The following is a 26,262-nucleotide window of genomic DNA, read 5'->3' as shown; positions in this document are numbered from 1 at the left end:
AAACAGTTATGTTCCTCTTCCCTGTGATGTTTTGTTAGGACGCAATCTTCGTGGACTGAAATATTCTGGCTCCGTGAGCAAAGCTGTTACTATGCGCTTTGTAAATTCCAGTAAAGGCATATCCTCAATTCAGCGATACAGGAGCCAAGTATTGACTATTGCACTGTTGATACAGAAATTATGTGCAGTGAGTACCATTTCTTGCTTCTAATTTTCAGTCGATGTGCTCCTCTCAACTTGTCAGAAATATCGACACCACCCATATGGCCATTATATTCCTGAGCCCTCTTGCTGTAGATCTTGAGATTAACCGCAAGAACCTAAGATATCTACAAAAAATTATTTTCAGTGAAAAGTGCTACATGAACTTCAATTATTAATTCTTCAAGAAAAGTGTCATAAGTGTTGCAATTACCATTTAATGTTTGTGTGTTGACTTCTTGCCATTTTTGTATCTGGGATGATGACATGGATATATGTCGAAACCGGTCCCATAACATATTAAACATGTTGCAACATTAATTTGTGCAATAATTTATTATTGTGTTGAATAGGTGGAACATCTTTCTCTTTTTAGCATTGTAATTATTAGTTCAATACGGATCAGTGATGAAGTTTTTAACTTTAAATAAGGTCAAATCCAACTTACAGGATGCCTAAAGAACCTAGATATAGTAAATGAATTGGTATACTTGAGGTCAGTCATCAATGACACGCGAAGCTGTGATAAAGAGGTAAAAAAACTTATTGTCTGAGGTCGTGCTGCAATGGTTAAACTCACTAAGATCTGGCAGAACCGAGCAATATCAAAAGCTATGAAGATGCTTTGACCGGGAGAGTATAAATAAACCTATTATTGTCAATAACGAATGCACAACCCACTTTCGTTTTTGCCCTCGAATCATCCGTGTAAAGGACAACTGAATCTGGATACCGGCTAACAACAGACAGCAAGAGCTTCTGATAAATCGAGGGCTCCGTGTTTTCCTTTGGGCCAGTGCATGGATCCAGGATTATTTCATGTTGTTGTATTATCCACGGAGGTGCCCCACCTGGTTCTACTTTTCTACAGATAAGTACTATTGTGAGGGGCCAATGACTTGGATTTTGGACCCTTTTCGACTACAAGCATCCTCGATTCAGTATCGTGCTATAGAAGCAGTCCCTTGGTCAGTAATATTATTGTTTTACACCAGCTTCTCTGCATGTGAGGCACTGTGGGTCTGTTCCCCTGATCATTTTAAATTCATATCCATCCATTCATTCTTCATCCTCACATTTTGAATTATGGTCAGTGGATGATTTTGGACTTTTAATTTGTCATTTCATTTCATCTCATTTCGTACCATTAGGGGGCCTTGACCTACATGTTAGGCCCCTTTAAACAAGCATCACCGGGCGAGTTGGCCGTGCGCGTAGAGGCGCGCGGCTGTGAGCTTGCATCCGGGAGATAGTAGGTTCGAATCCCACTATCGGCAGCCCTGAAGATGGTTTTCCGTGGTTTCCCATTTTCACACCAGGCAAATGCTGGGGCTGTACCTTAATTAAGGCCACGGCTGCTTCCTTCCAACTCCTAGGCCTTTCCTATCCCATCGTCGCCATAAGACCTATCTGTGTCGGTGCGACGTAAAGCCCCTAGCAAAAAAAAAAAACAACAAAAAAAACCAAGCATCATCATCATCACCACTCTCCCGGAAACCTGTAGTGTGTACACAGCAGAGCTCTATGCTGTCTGTGAAGCTGTACAGAACACACTGTCTGATGATCTCCGACAGTTTCTGCTTTGTACCGACTCCTTGAGCTTGCTACAGTCTATTGATGCATGTTTTCCTTGGCACCCTTTGGTGCAGCGGATCCAGGACCTGCTGGCCGATTGTTTGGATACCGGCACAGGAATCACTTTTATGTGGATCCCATGCCACAAGGGTGTAGAGTGAAACTACTTGGCTGAAAAGGCTGCCCAGGAGGCTGTTACATTGCCCCCCACCCCATAGCCTTACAAGTTCTCAGCGAGTGATCTTTCACTCTCGGCTGAGACATTTTGGTTATGTCCCATTGGAAGATGGAGTGGCAGACTCCAATTTCAAATAAGCTGATAGCGATGAAAGGAACAACGAAGGTATAGAGGGCTTCCATTTGGGCTTCTTGGAGGAAAGCAGTGATATAATGTTGTCTTCGGATCGGCTGCAGTATAGTAACGCACTCCTATTTACTGAAAGGGGAACCCCCTCCGGTGTGTACTTGCAGCCACGAACCTGCTACGCAGGCGTAGGAGGGGGAGAGTTGATACTCCCACGTGTTGCGTCCCAGGTGGCGGATAGGGGGGTACTAACCGGCTTGCCGGCGGACTTGAGGAAATAAAATACCTCTCGCGGACGAAACACACCCCATGTGGGTGGGGGAGGCAGACGAAGAATTCACTTATGGTATCCCCTGCGTGTCGTAAGAGACGACTAAAAGGGGCGACCAAGGGATGATCCAACTAGAACCATGAAACTACTTGTAATTAGTACCATCACGCAGGGAACACCATGGGTTGCATTTACTTGCGCATAGTACCACTATGTTAGGTATGCAATAGGTTTGTGATTAGTAGCGACAATGTGTGAATTAGGATGGGGGTCCTGCAGTACCTGTGATTCGTACCCTTATATGAGCGACACCATGGTATTAGCGACACCATGTTCTGCCTTACCTATGCTCAGTTCCCACTATGTGAGGAATTCCACGGATAGTACAGGTTCCTGTGGTTAGTCCACTTACGTGAGGAACGCCATAGGTTTGCGTTACGGAGGTCTGTGTTACATGTGCGCATTACACTACCTGTGAATAGTACCATAATGTGTGGAATACCGCGAGCCTCCGCTACTTTTGATTAGTCCTGCAACATTACACATAGCATGGTTCTACTTTCCTAGCGATAAATACCATTATGAGGGGCTGATGACCTGGATTTTGGACCCGTTTCGACTATACGCACAATCGATTCAGCATCGTACTATAGAAGCAGTCCCTTGGTCGGTAATAAGATTGTTTTGTGCCAGCTTCTGTGCATGTGAGGCACTGTGGGTCGGATCCACTAATCGTTTTAAATTCATCTCCGTCCATCCATTCATTTTTTGTCCTCATGCTTTGAATTCTGGTCAGTGGAGGATTTTGGAATTTTAAGTTGTCATTTCATTTTGTCTCATTTCGTACCATTAGGGGCCGATGACCTCGATGTTAGGCCCCTTTAAACAACAAACATCAAACAAACAATCAATCAGTCAATCTGTACTTGCAGTAATGATCTTATCATGGTACACATCCTTACATAGTGCGGGACCTGGTCAATGTTTGCCGTAGTCTAAAACTCTCGAGTACCATCACCCTCATCCTGCTAGATGACTAGCAGTCAGCAGACCTCGTCATCCGTTTTATGAGGGATAATGTTTTGTTTTATCGCATATAAACGTATTTTGTATTAGTCTTTATATTATTGTTTACTACTTTTTATTAAATTGATTCTGTTTTAGGTTCTTAATGTGTTTTTAAAAATAGTAAAATTGCATGATATATTACTGCATTTTATGGCAATGCCTAATTCTACCATAATCTGTAATATATCATTTTACCAAAAATAAGGCATTGCAAATTAGATCCGCTGATTATTCCAAAGTCATAATCATTTTCATCGTCATTTGTTTTAAATTCTAGTCAGTGGATACATTTTAAAATTTAAGTATCCTATCATCCACCTAGTACCATTAAGGGTCAATGACCTAGATGTTAGACCCCTTTAAGCAACATTCATCATCATCACATATAATTAACACTATACTAGTATTCATTAGGTGAAGAACCGCAAACCTACAATTGTGAATGGAAAAGATCAGAACAAATGATAAGCTGTTAGACAATTCGGAAAGAAAACTTAATAGACAATGATGACCAGAAAATGATTGTATGAAGTGGTCCGATAAGGCTGCAAAAGCAGAAGTAGAAGAATCATTCAGAAAGTTCTTGACGAACAGCTACGAAACTATGTTGCTTATCATGAGAATCAGAGATGTTTCACGAACTCGCCCGGTTCACACACTAACACATCCATTTTAGAAGCCATTTTACAATGCGCTGAAAGGAAGAAAAGAGTGATAGACATGTTAATTTATGGATATCTATAAGGCATTGATAACATGGATTATGAACATCTAAAAGAATACCTTAGGTATGGCTGGAAATCCTGAAAGGTTCATGCACCTAATATTAGCCTTACAGCATAACAACATCCCACAGGTAGAAATACATAAACGGGGGGGGGGAAAAAGAGGATAAAGCAAAATTGAAATTAACGGTTCAACAAACTTACTTGCTACCTTTTTTCACTGGACCAGTCGAAACAGGCTAAAAAAATCGCCAGGAGCTGAATCCGGGCCTCTTAGACTTTTAAACAGAGTGAAAGATGCACGTCCCAAAAATAACAAAATAACGCAGATCAGGGGTTAATTTAAATGAAACACATTTATTAACATAAATGGGGAAGAAATCATTCCAAGACTGAAGAGTATGAAAACAAGACAAGCAGGTCACTAGGTGCGGCTCACGGTAGTGTATTACAAGGGTCCCCTCTATTTCCAGCTCTGTTTAATGTTGTTTCGACCAGATTGTGCACAATCTGTCTGAACATTCCCTAGCAGAAAATGATGGCTGTGAGCTTGCACAGAATCAACCCGACCTCACCAATAATGTGTTTTGCCTATGACACCTTATTAATTGGAAAGAATGCTGAATCTGCCAGAGAGCTAGCTGGGAGTGCCATTAATAGGTTTAAGTAAATTGGTCTGGCTATTAATACCTCAAAATGAGTTTCTCTGTCTATTAGGAAAGGTTAACGTTTAGATGAGGAAATCACAATACATTACATACCTGCCAACCCTTCCGATTTACCCGGAAACTGTCCGATTTTTAACTCATCTCTGATTTTCCAGATGTATTTTTTCTTCCTATTTTTGAGCAATATAACCTCCAGTATAGTCAATACTCTTCCCTTAGGATAAATTATTGCGTGCTTGTGTAATTTACGCAACCTCATTTTAAAGCGTTCTTATTTGATGCTTTATTTGGCGAGAGTATCGTCCTTCGCCTTTGTGTATCGTGTTTTCCACTCGTGTGTGTTTTAAAGCTGGGAATTCGGAACGGCAATCGTCCTACAAGTGAGAGAGGCTAGCGCGCGCTAGTGACTCCGTTAAATGGGACGAAAGATTGAATTTTTTATTGTGTGGCTCGCGCGCTGTTAGCATCGTTTCTGTGCATAGTTTCGTTGAAGTTGTAGGCCAAATGCGTGTGCTTTTTTTTTGTGGAGGTTCTCAGCTTTTCCCCTGTCGAAGTCGCATGTTAATAATGCATGGGACATCGATCTATTTTGTATGTGGTAGTTTCACTTATGTTCATTCTTAGTTCATAAATTTAATTAGTTGAATATATTTCAGAGTGTTGTGTCAGCGACACTTTCTGGTATTTTCTCTTCACGTTATGGCCACAAGACATAACACACGTTATTTCCATACGTTCAGAAATACCTATAAAATTGAATTTTGAATTTTCATTTTACAAATAAAGGAAACTATTATGCATTTTGTTCCACGTTTGTTACATTTTTTTGTAATCATTTGTATGTTTTCTCAGTGTAAGATTTTAAATTTAATGGTTGATTCGGCTTGTAACTGTAGATATAGATGCCTTTTATATTGTCCTTTTTCGAGACTGTGGCGCAATATACGAGATGAAATCCAATAATTAAAAATCTACCTATTTTTGATTTCTAAGAGTTGGCAGGTATGACATTGTCTGTCTGTCTGTCTGTCTGTCTGTTAGGTCATCAGCCCAGAGGCTGGTTGGATCCTCAAATAGCACCACCAATGTTTATGCGATTATAAGGAAACCACAAAAACCAATGGCTGCACCAAAATGAGGCGTAATAGGCAAGATGAGGAGTGAGGTAGTTTGCCATTGCTTTCCTCACTGGGTCAGAAAGTACTATTGCAGCACGACTGACCCTATGAGCAGCACTTTTCATAACACTCAGATGCACTAGTCATGCTCTGAATTTCATTACTCAGCACTACCCATACCCCAGCAACTTCCATATTGTCACAGCCATGGATGTTGACTGGGACTTCAGTGGAAGCTACACTTTACTCTGGCCTGTGCCAAGAGATGGATGCAAAAGTACTGTATCCATCAAAAATGTGAGCAGGTATGACATTATAACAGTGAAATAAAGTCTCATTGTAATGGAAGAGCTTTTTAGTACTTTGGAGTGAATTTGCTTAATGAACTGCAGTTTGATGCACAGGCTTAGCTCATTAAGGCATGAAATAAGATAAAGACTCTCCTTAGCTCACCCTTGCTGTGTAGTCCCATCAAAAATTTTCAGTCTTGAGCAATTCCATATCACACACTCTCATTTATCTCATTACATAAGGACTCCCACTCCCATTTGACAGGCGAGGGACTCCTTGGAAACAACTTGGCGAACGAAATGGAATTTGATGGGGAACTATCAATATTAATGGGGCTTATGGAAGAAAGAAGCTAGAACTGGCTGAGTCAGCAAAGAGGATGCATCTGGATGTGCAAGGAGTAAGTGATATTCGGGTAAGGGGAGATAATGAGGAAGAGATAGGAGATTTTAAAGTGTACTTGACGGGTGTTAGAAAAGGAAGGGCAGAGTCTGGTGTAGGGCTCTTTATCAGGAATACCATTGCATGCAACATAGCTTCTGTTAGGTACGTAAATGAGCGAATGATGTGGGTAGATTTGTCAGTTGGAGGAATTAGGACAAGAATTGTGTCCGTGTATTCACCATGTGAGGGTGCAGATGAGGGTGAAGTTGACAAGTTTTATGAAGCATAGAGTGACATCGTGGTCATGGTCAACAGCAAGGATAGAATAGTGATAATGGGCGATTTCAATGCGAGAGTTGGGAATAGAACTGAAAGATACGAAAGGGTGATTGGTAAATGTGGGGAAGATATGGAAGCTAATGGGAATGGGAAGAGTTTGCTGGACTTATGTTCTAGTATGGGTTTAGCTGTTACGAATACATTCTTCAAGCATAAGGCTATTCACCGCTACACATGGGAGACTAGGAGTACCAGATCCATAATAGACTATATCTTAACATGAATTCAGGAAATCTGCTAGGAATGTACAAGTTTTTCGTGGATTTTTCGATGATACAGACCACTGTCGGATCTGTAGTGAACTAAGTATCTCTAGGCCTAGGGTAGAGAAAGTGAAATCTGTCTGCAAACAAATAAGGGTAGGAAATCTCCAGGTGAGGAAATTAGACAGAAGTACATGGATATGATTAGTGAGAAGTTTCGAACACTAGACAGGAAGCAGGTTCAGGATATAGAAAGTGAATGGGTGGCATACAGGGATGCTGTAGTAGAAACAGCAGGGGAATGCCTAGGAACGACTGTGTGTAAAGATGGGAGAAGGCGAACATCTTGGTGGAATGATGAAGTGAGAGCAGCCTGTAAACGTAAAAAGAAGGCTTATCAGAAATGGCTCCAAACAAGGGCCGAGGCAGACAGGGATTTGTACGTAGATGAAAGAAACAGTGTGAAACAAATAGTTGTTGAATCCAAAAAGAAGTCATGGGAAGATTTTGGTAATAACCTGGAAAGGCTAGGTCAAGCAACAGGGAAACCTTTCTGGACAGTAATAAAGAATCGTAGGAAGGGAGGAGAAAAAAGAAATGAACAGTGTTTTGAGTAATTCAGGTGAACTCATAATAGATCCAAGATAATCACTGGAGAGGTGGAGGGAATATTTTGAACATCTTCTCAATGTAAAAGGAAATCATCCTGGTGGTGTTGCAAACAGCCAAGCTCATGGGGAGGAGGAAAATGATGTTGGTGAAATTATGCTTGAGGAAGTGGAAAGGATGGTAAATAAACTCCATTGTCATAAGGCAGCAGGAATAGATGAAATTAGACCTGAAATGGAGAAGTATAGTGGGAAGGTAGGGATGAAATGGCTTCATAAAGTAGTAAAATTAGCGTGGAGTGTTGGTAAGGTACCTTCAGATTGGACAAAAGCAGTAATTGAAGACATGGATGGAAGAAGGGCGCAACTCAAAAAACACCCTTTTGAGATAAATGAGTTTAAAGAATTATAACATCAAACACTTCTCTCAGAAATATAGAATTCTGGGATATTATACATAACTACATTCTTGATTATTTCATAATATGTACATCAAAAATATTTATAAATTTTGTTGTTTGTTGTCTGTTTTGTATTTTGGAGTTACGCCCTTCTTCCAATTTCAAGAAACATTTTCATTGAAAATTAATGTTACTTACATTGTTGGAAGCATGTAGACAAGTTTTACAGGTTAGAACGTTTGACAGGTCACAACATGTTATTAGGGGAACCACTATATCGAGAATTTCCTAATCCCACAAATTCAGCTCCCCGGAAAATATTTTCAAACCATGCACGTGCATCTGCGCATACAAAGCTTACTAAATCTTTAACATCTTTTAATTTCGCGGCTTCAATACCTACATGAGGGACTGGGATACTATCCAAAGTATCTACAGACTTTATATCTTTCAATAACTGAAACTTGTCATGAAACGTAATATTATAAGTCTGGCTTCCTGATACAGTTCCTTCAGGAGAGTAACATAATATGACATACTTTTGAATTGAAAACTAAAATGCTTTTGTTTGTGATGTTGCAAATGACACTGGGCTGAGAACGGCAGAACATTCGGATTGTAAGGATTTGGTATCCGAATTATCTGAGGTTTCACTTGGTATATATTCACTGGCATCTGTCATTACTCCTGCGTCAGCCGATTCGCTTCTGATGAGTGATGAGTGCTGGCTCGCCGTAAGTCAGCATTGGAGTGTATTTTAAGTCGGGCAGAGCAATATTTGGAAGAACGGCGCAACTGAATATAGCACATCACACGCCATCTATTGACACTACCGAGTTGCCATTTAGGTAGTATCTAGAACAGCCACCAAGGAATGTATATATGCAATTTACCGAATAACGATACAACCTGACTTAAGCCCTTCTTCCATCCATGTCTTCAATTGCACCTATCTATAAGCAAGGGAACCGGAAGGATTGCAACAACTATCGAGGTATCTCATTGATTAGTATACCAGGCAAAGTATTCACTGGCATCTTGGAAGGGAGGGTGCGATCAGTCATTGGGAGGAAGTTGGATGAAAACCAGTGTGGTTTCAGACCACAGAGAGGCTGTTAGGATCAGATTTTCAGTATGCGCCAGGCAATTGAAAAATGCTACGAGAGGAATAGGCAGTTGTGTTTATGTTTCGTACATCTATAGAAAGTATATGACAGGGTACCGAGGGATAAAGATGTTCGCCATACTGGGGGACTATGAAATTAAAGGTAGATTATTAAAATCAATCAAAGGCATTTATGTTGACAATTGGGCTTCAGTGAGAATTGATGGTAGAATGAGTTCTTGGTTCAGAGTACTTACAGGGGTGAGACAAGGCTGTAATCTTTCACCTTTGCTGTTCGTAGTTTAGATGGATCATCTGCTGAAAGGTATAAAATGGCAGGGAGGGATTCAGTTAGGTGGAAATGTAGTAAGCAGTTTGGCCTATGCTGATGACTTGGTCTTAATGGCAGACTGTGCCAAAAGCCTGCAGTCTAATATCTTGGAATTTAAAAATAGGTGCAGTGAGTATGGTATGAAAAATAGCCTTTCGAAGACTAAACTGATGTCAGTAGGTAAGAAATTCAACAGAATTGTTTGTCGGATTGGTGATACAAAGCTAGAACAGGTCGATAATTTCAAGTATTTAGGTTGTGTGTTCTCTCAGGATGGTAATATAGTAAGTGAGATTGAATCAAGGTGTAGTAGAGCTAATGCAGTGAGCTCGCAGTTGCGATCAGCAGTATTCTGTAAGAAGGAAGTCAGCTCCCAGACGAAACTATCTTTACATCGGTCTGTTTTTAGACCAATTTTGCTGTACGGGAGCGAAAGCTGGGTGGACTCAGGATATCTTATTCATAAGTTAGAAGTAACAGACATGAAAGTAGGAAGAATGATTGCTGGTACAAACAGGTGGCAGCAATGGCAGGAGGGTACTCGGAATGAGGAGATAAAGACTAATTTAGGAATGAACTCGATGGATGAAGCTGTACGCATAAACCGGCTTTGGTGTTGGGGTCATGTGAGGCGAATGGAGGAGGATAGGTTACCTAGGAGAACAATGAACTCTGCTATGGAGGGTAAGGGAAGTAGAGGGAGACCAAGACGACGATGGTTAGACTCGGTTTCTAACGATTTAAAGATACGAGGTATAGAATTAAATGAGGCCACAACACTAGTCACAAATCGAGGATTGTGTCGACATTTAGTAAATTCTCAGAGGCTTGCAGACTGAACGCTGAAAGGCATAACAGTCTATAATGATTATGTATGTATGTATGTATGTATGTATGTATGTATGTATGTATGTATGTATGTATGTATGTAATTACGCCTCTGAATGAATTTCCTCAAACTTTCTTGACTGATGCTGATGAAATCTTAGAGCAGTGTTAGGGAGATATTACAGCTCCTAATGGATGTTCTGGACCTCATGATTTACATGATTTACTAATAAGAGATTCAGGCCACGTGGGAAGTCAATCTTCAGTGTATCATCATATGCAATAAATTGGCACTTGCAAATAAAAGCTACGTTATTGTCACCAGGAACTTGGATGAATAATCTGTTATATGCATACGAGACATAGTTGCTGACATGGATGATCAAGTCACTTCTGAGTAAAACAAACTTCCCAACATAGGTAAGATGCAGCAGATTTTGTGGGAAGTCCTTTTGTGGATGAGATTGCCACACAAAGGAAAGGGCATTGAGGTCTTTCTGGAACATACACCAGCCAACAAATGGATGAGGGATCAGAGAGGTTTATCCCATGCAGAAGGGAAGGAGGCCATCAAGATGACGGCAAACGTTTGCAAGGTTCCAGGACAACACCCTCTGTTGACATTGCCACAGAGAGCACGAAACGCTAGCACATGTCCTGGGTGCCTGTCCCTATCTTAAAATATTAAGGAACTGCTTTGATCACTCTATCAGACATAGGATTGTCAACTACCTCAGAGAGAATGATTTAGTAGTACGACACAAAGTTTCTGGCCTCCAATAGTAGTACCTGGCACATATTGATATGATTGCCTTTCAACTCGGCAGTTAGCATGGGCTAATTTTAGACCCAACAATATGCTTTGAGTCCCACATTGGTCAGCCAGATGAAGTTGATGCTAAAAAGGTGCTATTTACTTGCTAACTCTCTCATACTACCAAAAAAAAAAATTGAAAAAGTGTTTTGATGACATCTCTGTGTACGCATTTGTGGTCAGCGCTTGGGGGACGATTCCCGAATTCCTTGTGGAATTCTGGGATCGTCTGAAGCTCAATCGGACGCCCTTACATGGCATTACCATCAGAGGCTCACTGACCATACTCCAGGATCACCTGTACAGTTTGTCACAATAGCACACATGGACTATTCTTCTTCTTCCTCCTCTTCTTCTTCTTCTTGTATATAATCCTTTTCTTTAATTTTTTTTTTTAAATACCTCTTTCAATATACAACCCTTTGTCATTATGCTTTGCCCTCATGAAGGAAGTTGGAATAAAATAAATTGAACAATAAATTGAGTTTGCATGGGCCCAAGGTGTCTTTATAGTGCTGATTCAAAACCCTCCTTATGTACGAATCTGTGTAGCAGTATATATCAGTCATGCAGTTATATATTCCTGTCCTTCTGAGAGTTACAAAGTTCCATGATCATGAGAATAATGTGGACTAGATTTTCATGAATATTTGTTTTTGTCAACAGGGAAGGATGCTGAAATTGTGAAGTTGTATGATCTGACATCTCTATGCACTGACGTGCTGGATGATCGGGGACAGAACCCGTTTACAGTTCCAGTAGCCATGCTGTTGTACAGGCAGGTATCTTTATTTCTTTATTGAGCAGTTACTAACAGTATGACTGATTACTGTGATTATGACTTACTGGTTTAACCTTTATCGTACGAGCGGCCGTGCACGCGCGATTGTCTCGTGGCGGACGGACTGTTACGAAGGTCCGAGCCCATGCTGGCCGGAGTTTTTTTTTTCCTAGTGTCAGCATGAACTGCAACGTTATACTCTCGTAGAAATTAGAAATTTTGAAAGAACAACTTTGAATAAGGATTGGATTATTCCATACAAAATGGAGAATGCGATGATAGTAAAGGATTTATAAAACACTAGGTACAATTTATTATAAATCCAAATAATCTCTTATTACACTACATTACTTTTGAATTTGTACACAATATTGCACGTAAGAAAACCTTGGAAATGAGATGAAAACCTCCCTGAGTGAATCATTAGATATGGAGCAATAGTATTGCTAGACATGGCAATTTATGTCCTTAGGTCAAGTGATGTCGGTAACAGGAAACTAATCTGATGACGCAATGACAGGAAACAGCCCACGCTGAGGTGAAGACTGTACAAGGAAGTAGCGAGTTATTTTGTTCTTATTGTTTTATATCACATCACACTTCTCAAGCCACAAAAACAACATTCAAACAAATTAATGATTTTGTAAAGAAAAAGGTGAAAACATGGTCCTTTAAACATACTTTTCGTGTGGTACGTTTGGAAGCAAGGATACATGCAAAGTGCTACACCGCATTCCTCACAATGGAAATTCGACCTTGATGTCTTTCCCTTCTCCAAGCACACTTTGCACCTGCGAGATGATCCCTTGTTAGGCCAATGTTTAGAACTTTTCACTTCAAGGCGAGAGAGACTTGCAACACTGGTAACCGGTCTGCCAAGATTAGTGGATGGTAGTTCTGGATGCATGTCCTGAGCAGCGTGTATTAGATTCCTAACAAGTAGCTCACGAAACTCCTTTTGAGACGGCTTTCCTTCTCACGACGTGTGAATGATGAAGGCTTTCAAAAGAACGATGTTCAGCAGATGGAAAAATAGTTTTTTTTTGTCCACTTCCATGCTCTGCAGGAAATATCGTAACTATTGACCATACGATCGCTCTTGTCACAATAACCCACATGAGCATTGTAGCTCTAGATTATTGCAGGTTTCGGTGCAATCCCATTGTCATCAATAAAGTGACTGGATGGTGGCAGGTTATGCACGTTAGTTAGCAAATACACTTCCCTCTTATCTTTCCAACTTATTGCGCAGAGGTTTCCCTTCACTTTGCTAATATTATCTCCCTCTTCAGTTTCAAATCTTTAGGTCCAAATTTTTTCAGCATGTCCTTCCGGTTATGTCGGACGGTGCTACAGCTGTTTACTTTCCTTCCGTGCAAATTATTGAAGAGGGCAGAAGAGGAAAAGTAATTGTCCATGAACAATTTATGGCCTACACCCTCTACTTTCCTTGTTAGCTGCAGAACTGTTCAGTGCGTAGAATTGATGTTCACTGTGGCATTTTGCTGTTGTTTCCCAAGGTAGACCGTCATATCATATGTGTAACCATTTCTGTCGCAGAGCTTGTACAGTTTTATACCCAACTGCTTATGTTTTTTTGGTATGTACTGCTTGAAGATCACTCGACCTTTGCATAGGACTATCACTATATCAGCTGCCAGGTGTTCTGTTGGGTTGTAAACGGAAGAAAATTTGTCACTGAGGTCAGTTTTGTCAGGCGCGTTGTCATTATTTTTGAAATGTAGAACTCTAAGAATGTGGAGAAAGCGGTCACTCTTCATTGTTTTTGAATAGAAAGGAGTGTAATACTGCTCTTGGATAGACCAGTAATCCTTCAGTGTGTCTCTCTGGCAGTGACCCATCTGTACAATTATGGTCAAGAAACTGTACAGTTCATGCATCCAAATTTCCGGCTGTTCATGATCTGCACCTAAAGTCTGAAATGCGCAACGGTTTGTCTCTCCAAGAAGTATTCCGAAAAGTTCATTGGTAAATATCAATTTAAAATTTTCTAGTGGAGGTGAATCTGAATTAAAATATTCATTCCCTAAGCGAGATAATCCAGGGGGAGGGCCGGTAAGCACATGCACATTTGCTTTGTCTCCGGGCAGTCTGTCTCTCCATTCTGAATCACCCGCATCACTTTCACTTCCATGCACAACACTGTTCTCTTAGTGAGGAGACCCAGGTTCTTCTGATTCAGATACAGATATTACATCTTCATCGGAATCTGAGTCCATCAAAATTTCCTGCACTTCGTCCTGAGTAACGGAATGCAACATTCCCGCACGTCTAGCCATGTTCACTGCTTATAATGAACTAATTGCTTTATTTGGAGCAGCCGCCAAATTCTTATGCGCATTATTGTGCACATTGTAGTGACTCATATATTAGTAACAAATCAAGTAGATCATTTTCCTAAGCCAGAATTCACAGCAGAATGCAAGGAAAATTACGTGGTTGATATATCAACCGCTCGTCCTTTTGGGGGAGTTTGGGTGTGGTTGAAATTTTTGAGGTGTAATTCTTTGGTTGATATTTCGACCGCTCGTCCGATAAAGGTTAATATCTCCTATGTGATCTTAGTCTTCCACAATCTGAATTAACCTTTTATCTTTTTGCCTCATCCATCCCTGAGTTTATCCAGCTTTCTTCTTATCCTGCACTTCCCCAGTCAAAACTGCAAACCTATCTGAATGACCCCATCGATGAGTACTGGCCATCATGAAGCTCGAAAGCAGAAGTGAGCAGGTTGCCTGAAATGCAAAATTACAGGACGGATCTGGAGTCGAGGACATCAATGGGGCTCATATTCTCAAAGTTGTAAACTTAGTTTTAAATTACAAATTTATTATTATATTGACATCCAAGTGCAATTTACAGAATTCACAAATACCCCAACATATGTACATATACTGAAACTTAATTATATTTCAATGTTCATACCAGATCATTCTATTTCAATACATTTTTTCATTCCTTGAAAAGTTGTTAGCAGTCTTTTTTCTCATTCTTAGCAATTCCATAAAAATTTTGGCATGAAAATGAAGACAAATTTATGGAAATAATCAGCTCAAATTTAATGAAGCCAACAGAACGTGTATTTATCACATCTGACCATGCCACCCTCCCGACAACAAATTTCAATCAGGTATGCTAATACAAAGAAAAACAATTTTCACAAAATTTGGTTCTTCGTAGTCACTAATGACCACGAACCTACTACGCTGGCGTAGCAGGGGGAGAGGTGATACTCCCACGTGGCACGTCCCAGGTGGCGGATAGGGGGGTCCTAACCGGCTTGCCGGCGGACTTGAGGGAAATTAAATACCTCTCGTGGACCAACACACAACCCCCTGTGGGTGGGGGACGCTGACGAAGAATACACCCACGGTATCCTCTGCCTGTCGTAAGAAGCGACTAAAAGGGGCGACCAAGGGATGACCCAATTAGAACCATGAAACTCCTTGTAATTAGTAACATTATGCAGGGAACACCAAGGGTTGCATTTACTTGCACGTAGTACCACTCTGTTAGGTACGCAATAGGTTTGTGATTAGTAGCAACAGTTTGTGAATCAGGATGGGGGTCCTACAGTACCTGTGATTCGTACGCCTATATAAGCGACACCATGGTTCTGCCTTACCTGTGCTCCATTCCCACTATGTGAGGAATTCCACGGGATAGTACGGGTCCCTGTGGTTAGTCCATTATGTGAGAAAGCCATGGGTTTGAGTTGCCTTTATAGGTTTGCGTGGCCTGCAAACAGCGCCACAATGTGCGAAACACCATAGGTCTGTGTTACAAATGCGCATTACGCTACCTATGAATAGGACCATAATGTGTGGAATACCGCGAATCTCTGCTACTTTTGATTAGTATCGCAACATTACACATAGCATGGTTCTACTTTCCTAGCGATAAATACCATTATGAGGGGCTGACGACCTGGATTTTGGACCCGTTTCGACTATAGGCATAATCAGTTCAGCATCGTGCTATAGAAGCAGTCCCTTAGATAGATAGATAGATAGATAGATAGATAGATAGATAGATAGATAGATAAGAAATGGGTGAGCCCTGTCTTCGCAGAGCTCCACACGTAGGTCTATGAAGACCCTTTGTGCCCCTTAAACAGGTTTGCCTAGTCCAGCCCTAGTGCTCCTATAAAGGATACCAGTGTCCGGATATTGGCATTCCTGATGTCTTCCAGGCTCACAAAATGTGAGCCAAGGTATCGATGTCTTGTGCTTGGAAAAGCCTCGCACTGACATAACACATGCGCGGAGGTCTCCTCCTCCTTACAGCATCTTCTACACATCGGATCCTGGGTGATTTTCATGATGTATAGGTGTGTCTGTAAGGTATTGTGGCCTGTTAACAGTCCAACTACCATTCTCATTCTGGTCCTATTCAAATTCATTAGGACCTTTTTATAACTTTGGCTAGGTCCTTTGATAAGTTCACGTGCCTGCCTTGCTATAGTTAACCTCTTCCAAATATCTAAGTGAGACTGATTTGTCCTCTGGGATATTACCAGTCTCACGCTTCAGAGTGACACTCCCAGGAAGGGCTCTGGTCCTGTGAAAGAACCTTTTGAGCCTTGTTTCGCTAGTTTGTCAGCTTCTTCGTTTCCACTGATACCTTTGTGCCCTGGGACCCATAATAGGGTGACTGAGCTAAATTCACACAGCTGATCTAACATCCTTTGGCATTCCCATACCAGTTTTGATGTTGTTTTAACTGCACAAAGTGCTTTTAGCGCTGCCTGGCTATCACTGCAAATAGTGATGCGTTTTCTGTGACCAGGCATATTCCATATGTATACAGCACAGGCTAGTATTGCGTATACTTCGGCCTGGAAAACAGTAACATATTTACCCATAGGAAAGGAGAGCCTTGTCTTAGGCCCCCAGACCCTGGCGCCTGTGCCAGTCTCCATCTCCGTCCACGAGCCATCTGTGTACCATATACAGCCCCCAGACTTAAGATGGGCCCCAGCATCCGCGGCCCACTCCTCCCTTGTTGGTATCACCACTGTAAATTTATAATTCAAATTAAAGCTAGGCTTCATCAGATCCCCGATCATCATTGTCATAGGGCAAGTCTGGTGAAGCCTTGTAAGAATAGAGGCATGACCTCTATTCGGGTTTTTGAAGGACCATCCTCCGAGTGACCAGAGGCGATAGTCACTCATTCCCGCTATTACCTTAACATATAAATGTAAGGGGGGAAAACCTAGGATGGCCTCCATTGCATAATGGTGTAGTATCCAGTGCCCCTGTTATTCCTAGACACGCAAGTCTTTAGACACTGTTTAACTTGGTGGTCACAGTTTTACTCTCCGAACCTGGCCACCAGACTAAAGATGCATACGTGATCGTGGGCCGTACAATAGAGATATAGAGCCACTGGACCACCTTAGGTCTTAGGCCCCGAGTCTTCCCGACAGCCCTACGACAGGCCCACATAATCTTGCGAGCCTTATCCACCTTATCATCTATATGTTTCTTCCAACTCAGTCTTGCCTCAAGGATTAGCCCTAGGTACTTAACTGAGGTTGTCTTAACTAATTTTTTCCCAAATAGGAAAGGCTCTGACAGTCCGTCTAGCCTCCTCCTCCTGGTAAATACCACGAGCTCCGTCTTATCAGGATTATTACAAGTGATGAAAATCATTTTTCGTCCGTATTGAAAGTTTCATAAACTGTATATAGGATAATATCTTTTGCTTATTTCCACCTATTCAATACATTACAAGAAGTTGGCATTTCTTCTTCTTCTTCTTTTATGACCACATAGGATCACTTTAGTCAGTCCGTCGTTCAGGTCTCTTTGAAGGGATTGTTCGGGCTTTGCGGTCCTCCCAGTACTTCTTCAGACGCTCCGATCTTCGTGCCCTTTCCTCAGTTGAAAATGTGCGTGTTGTTGGTTTGTTTTGTGTAAGGGTAAAGCGGAGGTTTGTATTCTTGAGTTTTGTATTCAATTTTATCTTATTTTTGGTGTCTTCTGTTGTAAGGCCTATTTCCACTTGTACTATAGTAGAATCAAACAAGTCCTATTCAACAAAGAACTGCATATGTTTTTATCAATATATTTGATTTTTAGTTACTTCATGAACATGTTTATAACTAACGTAAATCTTACCTCTCTTATAATCATCAAACACATTTTTGAATATCTTTAACCAGATGCCTGGTAAAATAATAAGGTTTTTGATAATGACTGAAGATGCCTCACAGTGAGAGGCGAAACATGTCTCATCTGAATAATGTTTTAAAGTAAATGCCAACTTCTTGTAATGTATTGAATAGGTGGAAATAAACAAAAGATATTATCCTATATACAGTTTATCAGGATTAACCGACAAGTCTGTCTCGTGGCACCATCTTTCCACCCTACGTAAAGAGCTCTGTACGAGCTCGGAAACCGTGCTGGGGAAATTTCCTACCGCCATCAGGCTTATGTCATCTGCATAGCCTTGGGCGTATATTCCTCCAACATTTAACCTGGTAAGTAGTTCATCCACTACCAGACACCATAATGTTGGTGATAATACTCCTCCCTGTGGACACCTCCTGTCTATATTAGCTCTCAACATTACAGCGTTGAGGGTAAACAGAACTTGACAGCCCTGCAGTGAGGCCATAATCCATTTTATGAGCATGCTGATCACTACGTTCTATGGAGCCCAAAGATGTATAGTTAAAGGCCCCTTCTATATCTAGGAATACAACCATAGCAAGTTGTTGCTGATCCAAGGCACTCTCCAGTCTAGAAACTAGCTGCTGTAGTGCTGTCTCAACCGACTTCCCTGGTTGAAAAATATGCATGTTAATGAGAATGCAGGGGAAAGTCCCTTAATACACTCTCCCTGATATGTCTATCCACCAGTCTTTCCAAGGTCTTAAGTAGAAAAGACGTTAGACTAATGGGTCTATAATCCTTAGGTCTAGTATATGAAGACCTTCCGGGTTTAGGTATACACCACCTTCGCCTGACGCCACAAGGAGTACACGTACCCCATAGTGAGACAAGCTCTAAAGATTCTGACCAGGTATGGTATAAGGACACCCCCCCACTTCCTGAAGAAGTGCCGGGAAGATCCCATCCACCCCTGGGCTTTTGTAAGGGGCAAAAGATTCTAATGCCCACTTAACCCTTCTTGGGGTAACAATCTCTGCAGCTTCCTTCCAGCCACCTGGAAAGTGGGCATCAAGCAGTAAGTACAGGGTCTCCCTCTCTGTGGATGTATATCCACCCGAAGGTGACTCCAGTGAACCCAGCCTTGCCCTTCTGTCCAAGGTTAAAATTTTATGAAGCCTTGCCGCTTCATGTTGACTTTCAATGGATTCACAAAACTGTCTCCAAGATTTCCTAGAAGCCTTTTTGACTTCTGACGTGTACCTTCTTTGTGATTCTTTGTAAGAATCTAGGCTTTTTTGATCCTGAAGTTCCCTGTATTTATTCCAGAACCTTAGTGTATTTCTCCTCAGGTGTTCAAGATAACTATTCCACTTGAAGCTTCCTGTTACTCTTTTTGCCTTAACAATAGGGCAGTTTAATTCATAAGAGATAACCAGTGTCCATGTGAGAAAACTCGCACTGAGCTCCAGCTCCTCTTTGTTTTTAATTATATTTTAGGGTCCTCCCTCCAGTCCCCTTCTCACGTCTTCCCTAAAAGACGTCCAATCGGTTCGTCTAGGGTCTCTGTAAGACAGGATCTCGAGGGAGCCCTCTATATAAAACACAATGTGTCTATGATCTGACAAGGAAGGCTCCAAAGAAACCTTCCAGTCTTTAAATTCCTGTATGATTCCCATGGAACTCAGGGTAAGATCTATGATCCCCTCACTCCTATTATTAATGAAGGTAGGGCTATCACCAATGTTCATGACCTCAAGATCAGTTGTACATAGAAATTCTGTGAGGTGCTCTCCCCTTCGGTTTGTATATTTACTTCCCCAAATGCTGTGATGAGCATTGGCGTCACATCCTACTATGAGGTTTAATCCTTGTTTCCTACAGTATATCACCAGTCTCTTGAACTCCTCCAGCGGGGGTGGAGATTCAGAGATTCTTAGGCATAGTTTTCCTCTTGAAAATGATGTAAGGCGGCAACTTTCTTCTGTCAGCTGTAATGGCTAGCATTGCCGTGCATCGCAACTTCTCACTACCGCTGGTTTTCATTAATACACTCCACGATCCTTTTAGCACAATAGTGCTGTTGCGAGGCATATCAAAAAAGATTGGAGTCTGATCGGCATTACCAATTTGGGAAAGCAAGTACGAAGTTTTCTTGCGCAAACGTATGACATATCGGTGAAAATTTACAATCTTGTCCGTGTAATCAGCCGGCAACTTTTGGCTTAGTGTTGTTCTCCTTCACACTGACAGATTGTGTCGTCGCATGAACCCCTTAATTCACCCACGACTCGCTTTAATTGAGTTGTGTTGTGTTTGCGCGCTACCTCCCATCCCTTAATTTGTAATATTTCATATGATACACTGCAGCCATAGCTACGTATTTCATTGACGTACATAAACACTTCTTCGTCAATTATAGGAAACTTCCCTGTTTTAGGACCTCTAAACACGCATCTAGAAAGGTTTGTGCTTTTTAGCTTGTTTTTTTAATTTCCGCCAGTCACGCACCAACTTTTCACTCACTGAAAATTTTCTTTCTGCAGCTCTGTTTGTGTGCTGTTCAGCGAAGGCAATTACACTTAGCTTTGAAGCCCACAGAATAGTTTCTATATTTACCTGTAATCGCTTATAAATGCTTCACACGTTAATGTTTTGCAATATAAATGACTTTCCGTAATTGTTCACTATTAAGACAAATTATTTCTACAAACACCCCAAACACAAATGTCTACAGTAATCACGTCAGTCACAAACAAATAAATGCATCTGTGATCTGTCCATTCCAGAGCAGCCAATAATGTTAGGCAGCAAGGAAGCATGCAGCAATTTATCAATTGAGCTCGTTGGTTACGACACACTAGTGTGCTTGCGCAAAGCTCGCAAACTGGAGCACGGACGTCTTCATACATTGCTCTAGCTAGCACGATGTAGATCTACTGTAGTTGACTGTGTTCCGAGATGTCAGTAACAAACATTCATTTTTTCAATTTCTTTTAAATGTACGGTAATTAGGTTAATATTTCTTCCCAGTTACTGATGATTTTACATTACATTACTGACGAGTTTATAAAATAAAACTTTAATACCATTGGATAATAATTATCTTGACTGCTTGTGTAAAAGTTTTCATCCCATGCCCGGACACTTATGACGTAGTAGTAAGATAAGAGTCTAGCGGTGACAACTGAGACATCGTAAATAATTCAGCTGACCGTGAGCTGAATAATTCCGTGGAAATCTGCGTTATTGTCTTGGATTTCACTTCGTGTGCAATAACGCAGGAGCCGGCCCCATGGTGTAGGGGTAGTGTGCCTGCCTCTTACACGGAGGCCCCGGGTTCAATTCACGGCCGGGTCAGGGAATTTTACCTGTATCTGAGGGCAGGTTCGAGATCCACTCAACCAACGTGATTACAATTGAGGAACTATCTGACGGTTAGTTGGTGGCCCCAGTCTAGAGAGCCAAGAATAACGGCCATGAGGATTCGTCGTGCTGACCACACGACACCTCGTAATCTGCAGGCCTTCGGCTGAGCAGCAATCACTTCCTAGGCCAAGGTCCTTCGCGACTGTTGAGCCGGGGGCGGGTGGTTGCAATAACGCAGAATTCCATCAGGCCTCTTGTCTACTAGAAGACAAGTGTGTGTTGGTACCGGTATTTCCTGGCGACGTTACCGATAAGCGATAACTTACAGCCTTACGTATTTCAAATGAGAACTCATAATATGTAGGTGGTGAATAAATTGTACACTGTCTCGCGACCGCATTGTCAAACTGCCGATAGCCTACCGGTAAGCCATGCGTCGTACATATACCGGTATTATTTATTTATACGTTGTGCAACATCTCGCAAATGTGACTGTGTTGCCAAATTGCCCATAAACCATAAACATATTTAAATTGTGCATTCATGTGCAACTTACATTGCAGTTCCATTTACCTTTTACCAGATTGGTGAACAAAATTTGGACATGCGACGGTTTTGCAATTAAATGTTTAAAGTCCAATTTTTGTATTAAAAATAAAGGATGCAACGATTATGTGGTGGCGACGATCATGCTAGGAAATACGGTAATAATGTAACATAAGTAAGTTTGATGGTGGCTTGTAATATCAACTCATAAAAGGAAGCCGTCAATTATGAGGTACTCAAAGAAGTGGATCATATTGCAGGCAAAGAGAAAGTAGATACATGGCCAGAAAGTTCTCGATTCAATTCGGAACCTGAAGTATGAAAAGAAAGTTAAGAGTTAAAGTGAAATATTGGAAATAGGGCAAAATACTATAAAGTTAAGTAGGAGAGACACCTCGAACAGCCTGATGTATGTGTGGAGAGTGGCAAGGAGCAAGTGCTAGAGTTTGCTGGAATCGTAGAACATCGGGGGGGGGGGGGGGGGGTGAGGGGCAGATCAGGAAGGGGGTGATAAGGGGGCGGAGTCAGGTGGGCGTGGTAGGGAAGGATAACGTGTAATGTATAATCTGAAAAAATAAGCTGTTTTGAGGGAGTTTGACACTGTAGAGAACTGAAATAAGAGAATAAAATAAAATTCTGGGCTTTTCAGAAATGTCATTCAAGTTTAGATTAGGATTGAATTATTGGTCTAGATGTATGAAACAGGCTTCCTTGATATTTAGTAGGGGGCCTTTGTTCAACGTGTCTTAATATTTTTAAATCTTGATCTAATCCATTAAATTTCTGTTTATAATCTTGTATGTGCTGACCGACTGCAGAAAACCTATTGTATTTAATTTCATTGAGATGTACATTAAGGAGTGAGGGTAATTGTTTCCACCTATTCAATACTACAGCAGTGTAATGTCATAAATAAATCACATATTTATTGGATTTCAACATAGGGACTGGTTTCAGCCTTTGTATTTGCCATCATCAGCCAAAGGAAAATTTTTACAAGGCTTTACAAATCTATATTAACATAATTTTAAAATAAATGTATATACAGATTGAACCATACTCTTAGAAACTATTTTGTATATTAGCTGTACACCATAACAATTTTTATTGAAAAACCCAGCATATTTCTTATGTGATATATTATAATTTTTTAACTCTGTACAATTTTTTGGATATAAATAGTTAAAATGTTGTCAAGTCCTTGTAGTTGTTGCAAAATGCTGATTAAGCATCTAGTTCAGTTAAAATCAATCTCTTAAAAAGTTTTTTACAGCTGCTTGGACCTCAAGGGCATACAGTTTTTCTTGGCCAATTATACATTCTTAGTTACTAACATACATTAAAATAAATTTGCATAATGTCATATTTGGAACATTATACATGTTTGTACTTGGTATGGAGATTCATTGCAGTACAAGTCTTTGGTAATATCTCTCTCTTAAAAATTTACAGGTGCTTTTGACATTAAGGGTATTCAGTGTTTCTTGGGCAATTATACAATTTAGTTATTGACATGCATTAAAATAAATTTGGCTGATGTCATTTTGAAACATTAAACATTTTTATGTTTGGTATGGAGGTCCATTATAGTAAAGGTCAGAAATATGTTGGTCCACGATAATAAACGTATCGTCTACAAATCTGGACCACAAAGGTATGTTATTAAATCTCTTATCTTTCTCTATTTTTGTATGTTCAAGGAAATATAGGTATATATTGGCTAAAATGCCAGATGCTGGTGAACCCATGGCCAGTCCATTTTGTTTGTATTGTACCAGGAACTGTTCCAGCCTGGTACATTATTTTATAATTGCCGGAATATTTGGAAAAGGGACGGCAATAATATCTGTTCATATGCCCGACATCTTGTGCGAGCCACGAACCTGCTACGCAGGCATAGCGGGGGAGAGGTGATACTTCCACGTGGCGCGCCCCAGGTGGCGGATAGGGAGGTCCTAACTGGCTTGCCGGTGGACTTGAGGGAAATAAAATACCTCTCGCGGACCAAACACACTACCCCCTGTGGGTGGGGGACGCAGATGAAGAATACACCCGTGGTATCCCCTGCCTGTCGTGAGAGGCGACTAAAAGGGGCGACCACGGGATGATTGAATTAGAACCATGAAACTACTTTTGATTCGTACCATCACACGGGGAACACCATAGGTTGCCTGTACTTGCGAGTAGTACCACTATATTAGGTACGAAATAGGTTTGTGATTAGTAGCAGTATAGGGCCTGGCCTGGTGGTTTTCCAGTACCTGTGCGTCGTACCCATGTGAGCAACACCGTGTGTCTGGGCATTGCCTGTGAGTTGTACCACTATATGAGCGACACCGTGAGTCTGCGTTGCCTGTGATTAGTACCCACTATGTGAGGAACACCACGGGGCCCGTGGGACCGGCACCCGTGACTAGTACACCAAGATGAGGAAACGCGTCGGTTTGCGTTGGCTGTAAGTGGCGCCATTGTGTGCGAAACACCATAGGTCTGCGTTACCTGTACGAAGTACAATACTTGTGAGTAGGACCATCTTGTGTGGAACACAGTGAGTCTTCGCTACTTTTGATTAGTACCCCAACATGACAAATACCATGGTTCTACTTTACTCGCGACATGTACCATTCTGTGGGGCCTTCGTCGTGGATTTTGCACCCCTATAGACATCAAGCATCATTGTGCTTTATAAGTGGTCCCTTGGTCAGTAATACTATTATTCACGATCTTTTTTTTGTGTCTGATCCACTGTTTTGTTTGTTTTTGTTTTTTGTAGGGTTCATGCCCATCCATTCATTCTTTATTTTTTATTTTATTTTGGTCAGTGGATGAATTTGAATTTTTTGTTATTTCATTTCGTACCTTTAGGGGTCGATGACCTCGATGTTAGGCCCCTTTAAACAACAATCATCATCATCATCTTGTGCGAGCGCGATACGAAGTTCCTAATGGCGAGATGGACACGCCACAAGCAATGAACCTGTGGGTGACGTCATTGCCACATGTTGTTCGCCTTTCTCTCGAATGTACTGGAAGGAAAATTTCTAACTTTTTAGCCAATAAAGACACAGAAATGAGACATACATCATCGTGTAGCTCATGTTCTAAAGGTAAACATATGTCAATTTCAATAAAATCCATCACGGCATTCAAGAGATATAAGTGAGAAAGGAATCACACTTCCCCCAGTGACGTGGCAAGCAACCTTGGGTCGTACGGAATATAAGCAGCGGACCAGACCGTAGCAATTCAGTTCGCATTCTTCACAGCTGGCTCACATGTCATGCTGCAAATGGAAATTCTAAGTTCCCATGAAGGGAATTAGATTCTTTTCCACCAATAGAGCATATCAAAAATCAGATCAAAAATTGGATGTATGGCTTTTCTGGCGTGTGCTCTATTAACCAGCGTTTCGTCTTAGGTCTGACACTAGACTCTTCAGAGTGGGATGTGTCAGACCCTACCCATACTTCCAATTTTTGATCTGATTTTTTATATGCTCTGTTGGTGTAAAAGAATCTAATTCCCTTCATGGAAACTTAGAATTTCCATTTGGAATTGCTAGGCGGGCATTAATTCCATTGTGGAGTTTTATCTCCCGTATGCAGTTATCAGACTGTGCTTCATAAATAAGCTTCTGATAAGTTCACCTGCATACACCCCAGCGTCAGTGGGTAGGGTCTGACACATCCCACTCTGAAGAGTCTAGTGTCAGACCTAAGACGAAACGCTGGTCAATAGAGCAAACGCCGGAAAAGCCATACATCCAATTTTTGATCTGATTTTTGTCATGCTGCATGCAATGAGTCGAACTCAGTATTCATACTGCCGGAAATTGTAATACTTAGATAACTTTGACGGCAAGTTGACACTTAGTTTCTATGAATACCAGTGAGTAACTTATAAATTGTTGGACTTGGAATTCGTCAGACATTCAAACTTAGGAAATTAACGTGTGTATAACATCAAAGTCATAAGACTTGTAATATTTCACCAATATTTGAACTTGACAAATATCTTAATTTTCGTGTGAATAACCATGACAAACTTGAAGTTAGTACGGCCACTTTACATTGTAACGGTCTTGGACTGTTTCATCTTTGAATACCATGAGTGTAGGTTGCAACACGCTGAACATTTCGAGTATTATTAAAGCCTAGAACACTTTAATTTGTGCCAAAAGACTGTTCGC

General features: G+C 41.1%; 1 protein-coding gene across 1 annotated transcript in view; it reads left to right on the top strand.

The window, feature by feature from the left end:
- LOC136871771 (erythroid differentiation-related factor 1) overlaps positions 1-26,262 on the top strand; it is a 317,742-nt gene that overhangs the window by 90,937 nt on the left and 200,543 nt on the right. The window contains exon 8 of the mRNA XM_067145342.2: positions 11,901-12,012. Coding sequence (XP_067001443.2) covers positions 11,901-12,012 — 112 coding nt within the window. The remainder of the gene's footprint in view (positions 1-11,900; positions 12,013-26,262) is intronic.

The sequence above is a fragment of the Anabrus simplex genome, chromosome 4, assembly GCF_040414725.1.
Source record: "Anabrus simplex isolate iqAnaSimp1 chromosome 4, ASM4041472v1, whole genome shotgun sequence".
NCBI lineage: Eukaryota > Metazoa > Arthropoda > Insecta > Orthoptera > Tettigoniidae > Anabrus > Anabrus simplex.
The sequence above is the reverse complement of the archived record's forward strand: the minus strand, read 5'-3'. Positions and strand labels throughout refer to the sequence as shown.